At 44.3% G+C, this 8,556-nt stretch overlaps 1 protein-coding gene across 4 annotated transcripts; it reads right to left on the bottom strand.

The window, feature by feature from the left end:
* Nucleotides 1-370: 370 nt before the first annotated feature.
* On the bottom strand, nucleotides 371-6,196 carry LOC135496999 (thyrotropin-releasing hormone receptor-like). Of its 4 annotated transcripts, none has more exons than XM_064786618.1 (4): nucleotides 5,702-6,196; nucleotides 4,862-5,197; nucleotides 4,041-4,261; nucleotides 371-3,048 (listed from the first exon to the last, which is right to left on the bottom strand). In XM_064786618.1, exons 1-4 carry the CDS (start codon nucleotides 5,719-5,721, stop codon nucleotides 2,567-2,569), a joined length of 1,059 nt encoding a protein of 352 aa, XP_064642688.1. In that variant the 5' UTR covers nucleotides 5,722-6,196; the 3' UTR covers nucleotides 371-2,566. The 4 variants fall into 4 exon arrangements, 3 of the variants coding, with proteins under 3 accessions (XP_064642688.1, XP_064642690.1, XP_064642689.1); XM_064786620.1 differs by having other exon boundaries at nucleotides 371-2,913; XM_064786619.1 differs by having other exon boundaries at nucleotides 5,754-6,196.
* Between the last annotated feature and the right edge of the window lie 2,360 nt (nucleotides 6,197-8,556).

The following is an 8,556-nucleotide window of genomic DNA, read 5'->3' as shown; positions in this document are numbered from 1 at the left end:
TCAAAGCCATCCTTCTCGCGCTACCTTTGTCCCATGCATCCATTCCCCTCATCTTCACGATAGTCTTCTTCCGTCTCCGTCTCATCTCATCACTGGCATATCTCCTTTCTACAGTCTTATTTCGTCTCAATCTGATCTCATCTCTGCATGTTTCGTTCACATTCACAACCGTCTTTCCCCAACCGTCTTCACAGCCACCCTTTTTCGACCGTGAAGCCGGAAGGAGGAGATATACTTATCTTAAATATGTCTTTTCCAGTAGAAGCCCGGAGATGCCCGATCTGTACCCCTGGCACATCAAACTGGGCACGCTCCCGCTATGTTTTCTCAACGTACATCACCGTCCCAGACGATAGACTGTTTCCTTTACCACGCTGAAGACACCACGAGCCGTTATTCGACAGGGTCTCGAGTTCACTTGAATGTGACATAAAACGTTACGTCATATACAGGGCATCTCTCACTGGTGTAACATTTTTAATGTTCCTCTTAGTGTTTTCGTCAATAGACGACGACCATGAAAAGGAATTTAAAGAGAAATGCGTCATTCCTTTATCTGTAACCCACTAGGGTTCACCATCTTGGGCATGCCCCGATCTGTACATAGGGTACATCATCCAGGGCAAGCTCTTAATCTGCACCCTGGGTACATCATCTTGGGCATGTCCCCGATCTGTACATAGGGCACATTATCCTAGACAACATCCCAATCTGCACCCTTGGTACATCATCCTGGGCAAGCTCCCGATCTGCAACCTTGAACACATTATCCTGGGCAAGCACCCGATCAGACACTGGGTACATCACTCCGGGCTGGTCCCCGATCTGCACCCTTGGTACTTTAAGCTAGGCAAGCCCCCGACCACCCTCCCCGCTTATGATCGGAACTCTTGTCATTGTAACATCGATAGTTGATATGCTTGAGTATCATGTCTGCTTGGAGCATGGCTCGCAATCCCTACCCATGTATGGGTAAATCACGGGCTGCCGTGTCCGTCTGTGACTGCACATACCAACTGTCGTATCGAGTGTCCCTATAGCCGGGACAGGTTGTGACAATCGGGTTGACACTGTCTCTCTTCTGATTGTTGTCAATTCCCTGGAATTCTATCATTCACTGACCGTGGCATGATGCCATGGTATCAACTGAAGAATGAGTCATATCATAGTCCTCGAAAAATGTGTCTCGGAATGGAAGTAACACGGACTAGAATATGATAATGATATACGAATGCGACAATGAGATTTACTGGCAGTCCGGCAACATATTGTGCTGCCCTCTGTCTTAAAAGTGTCCAACTAATCGGCAATGGTGTCGGCCAGGTTTGTAGTTCACTCCAAGAGCAGACCTGCGCATCCTCGAAAACCAGGGTCAGTCGTATGCTCCTCCCCTCGCACATGTTACTGAGCTCGGTCGTTAGTGCCAAGTGTTGACCTGAAGTTCTGGATGGCACCAGTGTAATGAGATTCTGTCGCCGGGAGAAAAGCTTTTCGCGCGATTTCAATTTAAGGTTTTAAACCTTTATATCCGCGGTAAATTTAGCTGGGAGCTGTTCATGTCACCCCCCCCCGGATTGCTTCATCACGGCAGATCCAATGACCACAGTTTAGTTGAACCGTAGTTTAAAGGATAACTCGTGTCAAATTTCACCATATAATGTTTTAGCTGATTTTGACAAATGACTACGTCACTTTCTCATAAATCGGTAAGGTTTTCGAATAGAAATGCACATTTTCGAGAAATTGATGGTTTAATCCCGCCGGACGGCTCGCTTCGATGCCGTTTTCGTTGATGACGTCACAACAATGTTGACAAGAACATTTTCGCGGTCGCGGTGGTTTACATTTAGCGATTTTACAATAAATATAATCAAAAATGGAAAATTTGAGCTTTACATTTGTAATCAACAATTAAAAACGGACATATTTCCGCAAAGTTGTAAATCACACCATAGTACTATAGAGCTGATGGCCGAGTAGATGTACCCGCGATATATAATCACTGCAACGTGCGACTCAAGGATCTCTCGTCTCACTGCAAATGAGCGATTATCGACGAATTTGATTTTAATCGCATGTCGCAGCGATTAAATTGCACGTTTGAAGGGCGCTTTGCGGAAAATGCCAAACAGGTTTGGGGCAACAGACTTCACAACTTGACTGAATCAGCCCATTAGTTTCTGCAGATAATGTTTTTTTTTATTAAAAAGGAATTACCAATCCCATATAATACAGAATCTCACAGCGTATCTCCTGTATTTTATACTGCCTCCGATGAGGTCTAAAGTGACTGTCTAAATCGATAAACTTTGATTACGTAATCATGAAGTTAAACGAGCCTTTCGGTGAGATGGTTCACAAAGCGACTGATAAAGAATTATAATTATGCATATTGCGTTTGTTTTGAGTGTCTCGGTTTCATTTTCATTACTGCCCCTGTATAGCCAGCATATGAATCAATTTTGATAACGTAACTCTTCGACTAAACAAGCCTTTCGGCGGAAATGTTCAAATATTGATTGCAGCAATAGCCCATCGATCAACAGATCATTGTGTTTTGCCAAAATCAACATGAAACCAACTCTTTGCAAACGTCCTTGGCATCTCGTCTGTATTTTACACCACCCCCTATGCAGTATAAATAAAAGTTGATAGCATAATTAAATAACCAAACATCGAATACGAAAAATCCTTGTACAGCATAACGAAGATTCCAGTAGGTGTCATCCATGTTGTAAATCCAACCTATTTCCGGTATGTCTATCAATAAAATATAAAGTCGAAACGGTAGTGACGACACGACGTACGCGCAGCTGACGAAAATGAGCATGCGCGTTAAGTGCTGTTCCTCTTTCCGGTTCCCTTGACCTTGGCCTTCGCTCATCTTGGCTCTTTTCTCCGAAGCTGATTTGACTGCAATTATGATGATAACGTTGCTCCCAAATATGATAATGAATGGGAAAACTGTCCCTAAAAGTGTTTGTGATAAAGAGGCGAAGATTTCTACTGCTTTATTATTTGGAACGTCGAATAATAATGCCTCAGCTCCTGAAAGGGAAACTATTATGATAAACTGCTCAGGGCCAGGTTGCTTGAAGCAAGTTATGTGTCATTATTAAACTTAGCGTTAAAGGGCCAACTTGGACATAAGATATGTTGGTTTTTTTGTACAAAAACGGCTTCCAGCAGGACCACAACTTCTCCAAACCGATTAATGAAAACTCGTTAAACTGCAATAAAAAATGCACTAGAACGGGGTGTAACCTTAGGCCTGCCTGAAATTCAGAAGCCATGCCCAAAACTGCCTTCCAACACTGGTGATAATCGTTATCCGAGAACGGCATCAGTGTAATACTACTAGTGGCGGCGCATGGTGTCAAATTGGTACATTATCCTCCTGGCCAGGTAAATCACACGCCCAAGTTGTCCCAGTCTGTTAAGCCCATTAGATTTAACGCTAAGTTAAAGTTAAAGTTAAATGCAAAGTAAGTGAAAACCTGTTTTGAACAACAGGTCCTGGGTTATTTCCGCTTAGCGGCCGTGTTGTCACTAAAGCGCCAAGTTAGCGAAAACTTGTTTTCAACAACGGGGTCCTGGGTTATTTCTGCCAAGCAGCAATGTTGTCACTGAAACGCCTTGCAGACAAGCGGTTTTTGTTGCAGCGAATTAAGATCATCAACGCTGGCAACAAAAACCTCTCATTTGCGGCGACCATTGCAGGTACCTGTAACGAAAATCTGTCAGTGCTGCTACCTGCGATAAAATAAACCTAGCTTCTTCGTCTTCTGCGTTCGGAATTTTTGAGATGCACGCTGTGGCAGTCTCGAAGTCGGCTGTAATGTTGGGCAGCCGGCGGCATAGTAAGTTGATCGGCTTGAGTTGACACCGTTAAAGAGCATTTGTTTGGCCTCCCCTAAGGATAATTTAGTGTTGAGCAACACCACTATCTTCTGGTAAATGTCATCTGGTCACATTCCGGAGTTTAACTAAGTACCTTTGGCCAGAACGATATGAAAAACACTAATATACCACGATTTTACCTGAAACGGGGTCCTTAACATAAACCATCACAAAAGGAAGCTGGAAGTTAAAGATGATGCCGAAAATGGCAGTGATGATGACGGTCTTGATGGCCCTGGAGGTGGTGCAGATTCGCGGGGCAGCCATTGGGAACCTCACCGCAATCAGACGGTCAACGCTCATCTCAGCCAGGAAAAACCCCGAGAGCATGGCACACGTGAAATAAATGTACACATGGCATCTGCAAAGAATACAAGAAAACGATATTTGGATTTTAGGCTTATTTGTAATTGTAAGTGCTTCTACAGTCCAAGTCACAATTGACACCCCTCCTGCTTCGCGTAAGTGGCGCGCAACTCCGGGCTGAATCAGCGCTAGGCTGTTGAAAACCACGTCGTTAAATTAAAACGTGAAATTCTTTAAAAGGATTAACGGGAAAATAACGCTTTTTAGGATACCTAACGTAACCGTTAGGGATTACGTGAATTGCTTTTGAACAACGGATCCAAGCAATGTGCATGTTTCGAAAGTTGGACCAACGATTCCATCGCGTACGTACGCCCCAAGTAATGGCCGTCGTACATTGTTAGTCCGCCACGTGCCGACACATGCCCCAGCACATCCTCCTTGCGCAGTGATAGTAGTGTGATGAGGCAGTATCCTCCAAATTTGCTTGAATATTATCGCTGCTTTGGAGAATGGCCCCAGCAGTGGCTGATCAGCGCCACCCGTGGCGGCTAATGGTATTAGCCTTTGTACATGCGTGTACGGCGGCCAATACTTGGGTTGTAAGTTTGTTGCTTGTCTTGATACCTCGGCCTGCAACAGATTATATACTTGCTTATGAATGATATCCCTCCTGTAGACAATCTGTGCACCAATATCAGTATATAGCAATGGAAGCCCGATAGCCTGCTGGATGAGTACGAGCATATCCGCCACGGCCATTGCCTTCATGTAGATGCACGGGGACAGCGCCCGGTTGTGCTTTCTATTTGCCACGAAGATGGATAGAACATTTCCGGGAACGCCTAACACCACTGGCACGATCCAAAAATATTGCGTCAGGAAAACGAAGAAGGTTATGAGAAATTGGTAGTCTGGTGTTTCGCTGGGCGTGTCACCCGCGCGTGTCACGGAGAATGTTGAGCTCGAATCGTTCTCCATCGGGGCAAGTCTGAAACACATTTTAATACGGTGATCCACCGAGTTTCGGATGCCTTTAAAATACCTTTATAAAGCTGGCCCGTCATTTTCATGGTATAGGCCGGAGTGAACATAAATGCCGATGGTCTAGGCCGTAAATCAACGCCAATTTATGGACTAGGCCGTATATCAATCAATCCCAGGCCAGAAATTATGGCGTAGACCATAATTTAGTCAATCACTAGCCAGGAATAACGGTCTAAACCGTAAATCGACCAATCATCGGCCAGGAAACAATGGCCTAGCACATAAATCAGCCAATCGGAATACAGGAATATCAACGCGAAAACTCACTGCAACAATATTCACGGGGAAGCGCCGAGATGGAAAGTGTGTCCTCGTAAAATGTTGATGTGCTCTTTTCGCTTGAACGTATGAGGAGAGTGATCGAGGGGAACGCACTGGTTGTCGGTGGATCACCCTGCGTATGGCATTAGTGAGGTTTCGCTATCCTGTTCCGAGAACGAAGAATTACCTTATCTCTGGGCTACGCATTCATGCGTTGACGTGTAGAAGTCCTCTCTCACCTTTGAAATCTGGATGGAGTCCAAATTACTGCAACTAATACAGCGTCACTCGAGCGGCCATGAATGAACTTTAGTATTAACTCAGATTTCGGCTCAACGTTTCCGCGGCCGCTCCTTGTTGTATGAGAAGGCGTATAGTGTAATGTGATCGCAGATGCCGATAAAAAACAGAAATTTTGAGAGGAGTAGTGTTCCAGGCTGGAATAACGTTACCTATTTTTCTCTTTGTATGCATGTTGATAAAGCGAATGTATGTTGGTGCAACCACTTCATGCAGTCTTTAAAGTAGGTATCAGGTAACTGTGTTTCAAACGCGGCAAATGTCTGTTCTGCATCCTTAAACTCGTTAAAGAGATCTACCGGTCTTCTACTTGTGATTTTGTCTTCATAAGACCGATTTGTGATCACCCCCGGCAAATATTGGTTTCCTCGCCCGACACAGTGTGATATTGAATTGGTTGTACTCCGGCGGATTTGTGGTCGGCAAAAAGCCGTTATTTTACAAAACAAGCCTGCCGGCGACGATAACAGTTGTTCACATTGGCAAGATGGCAGCTTGGTCTGACCTGGGGAAACATCACCAGACAGGCTGCCGACCGAACTGGGTCGAGACTGAAGATTGAAGCCTTATGTGCCTTGGCATGAAGAGGACTAAGTGAGTTACAAAATAAGCCTACCGGCGACACTGGTTCACATTGACTACAAGCTTATATTAACTGTTTAGAAACAGCACGAGATCAACCCTCTACAAACTTCCTTCGCATCCTCCCGGTACTTCTTCCCTCCCCCGATACAATACAAATAAAAGTTAATCGCATAATTAAAAAACCAAATAATCATGACGGAAAAAGATTCGACCTGATAGCGAAGTTTCCAATAGGTTTCATCCATCTTGTAAACCTCACCAATCGCTGGGATGTCCATCAAAAGATGATAGAGCCGATACGGCAATGTCGTCACCATGTACGCCATACTGACGAATACGAGCATGCGCGTCAAGTGTTGTTCGTCCTTCCGGTTCTCATGACCTTGACCTGTGATGTTCATCTTTGTCCGTTTCGTTGATGCTCTTTTGACGGTGATGATGATGACGATGTTGCATCCCAAGATGACGAAAAATGGAATTACCGTCCCCAGAAGCAGTTGGGACAAAGTTGCGAAGATTTCCAAGGCGGGATGGGCCGGGACGTGAAACATCAGAAGCTCGGTTCCTAGGATAAGAGATTATCACTTGCGGGTTAAACTACATGCAGGCTCGTTGATGCATTCATATCTCCAATGCATAACAGTACCATTATGGAGATCACACAAGACAGGTGACATCGTGGATATGAGCATACAATGTACACTCAGGTTTTTTTGGAGCGCTTGAAACCTTTTATTGTTTTTCAGCCAACACAAATACATGCATGTATGTATCCGGTAGAGGTTTTTAAGGAAAATGGAAAACCCTTTAAGGTTTCGTACCCGGTGAAAAATCTAAAAGGATATTAAATTTTCCTGAAAAATATCTAAGGAGTGCATTGTATTGGCTGAAAAACCCTGAAAGGTCATTCAGAAGCTCAAAAACCTTTAATTTCAAGAGTGTAACACGGACAAGTTAGGCCATTGACAATGCAATCTAAGGTATAGTATCACCAGTAGGCCTACCTCTCTGTATCAAAAAGGGACGTCAGATGGCACATTATTATCAAAACTGCAATAAATAGCTGTGATGAAATGAACAAGATGTCTTCCTGCCAAATCTGGAATTTACGAAAGGTAGTTTCTTTCCCCTCCATGATCATTCCATGATCGCCGCCATCGACGGAAAAAGTTAACAGAATTTTGTCTTTATTTGTGATTTGAATAAAGTTCTTTCAATGCAGATTTTGAGTCAATCTAGCGGTAACAAAATCTTAAACGCATTTTGATTTTTAGCCGATCGCGCGGCATAAAGAAGCTTAAATGAGTATGAAATCACCTGTTGCAGGGTCTCTGACATAAACCAGTACAAATGGGAGCTGTAGGTTAAAGATGACCACAAGGACAGTAGTGATGGCCACTGTCTTTACGGCCCTGGAGGTGGTACAGAGCCTTGCGGTAGCCATCGGGAACCTCACCGCAATCAGACGGTCAATGCTCATCTCGACCAGGAAAATCCCCGATAGCATGGCACTCGCCAACATCATGTAAACATGATATCTGCAAGAAAACGGAAACGTAGTTATTGGAAATTTCATAATTGGCCGGGCACAAGCGGTGCCCCCACTGGAACTGCCGGAACTGGTATGTGGCAACAGGCAAGTTCGGGAGCGGCGCGCGTAGCAACGGCATTTTCGAAGGGCTTATGTAACGTATGTGCGAGGTGGACTACCAGCGTCTACGAGGCTATAACGTCTATGGCGTCGTGAGCAATGATATCTGATCTGGTCTAGTCTGGTCGGGTTTGATTTGGTCCCGTGTAAACAGCCCTTTAGTTAGTCTTGAAAATAAAAGAATTTGAGGCTCTGAAAAATCGTTTTGAGTTTTTCAGTCAAATGAAATATGCGCCCCCAGAGGATTTTGAGAGAAATGACAAACCCCTGAATTCTTTTCAGTTCCTTGAAAACTGCTGCGGGGTGCATAGTTGTGTTGGCTGAAAAACCGCTATAAGGTTTTTCAGAAGCTCAAAAACCCTTACTTTTAGAGTGTACCGTGACCGCAGTGGCTTTTAGCTAAAACGCTCAACATAGCACATCCTTGTCAGTTGCGATACTTACTTAAAGAACACATCTCTAATATGGACGACATTCTGTCCTTCTTCCCAGTACATAATTGGAAG

This window comes from Lineus longissimus, chromosome 12 (assembly GCF_910592395.1).
Source record: "Lineus longissimus chromosome 12, tnLinLong1.2, whole genome shotgun sequence".
NCBI lineage: Eukaryota > Metazoa > Nemertea > Pilidiophora > Heteronemertea > Lineidae > Lineus > Lineus longissimus.
The sequence above is the reverse complement of the archived record's forward strand: the minus strand, read 5'-3'. Positions and strand labels throughout refer to the sequence as shown.

Coding starts and splice junctions, on each gene's coding strand:
- LOC135496999 (XM_064786618.1), bottom strand. CDS start 5,721: ATGCGTAGCCCAGAGATAAG. Junction 5,198..5,701: donor ATGCGTAGCCCAGAGATAAG/GTAATTCTTCGT, acceptor AATGTGTTTCAG/ACTTGCCCCGATGGAGAACG. Junction 4,262..4,861: donor AGGAGGGATATCATTCATAA/GCAAGTATATAA, acceptor TATTCTTTGCAG/ATGCCATGTGTACATTTATT.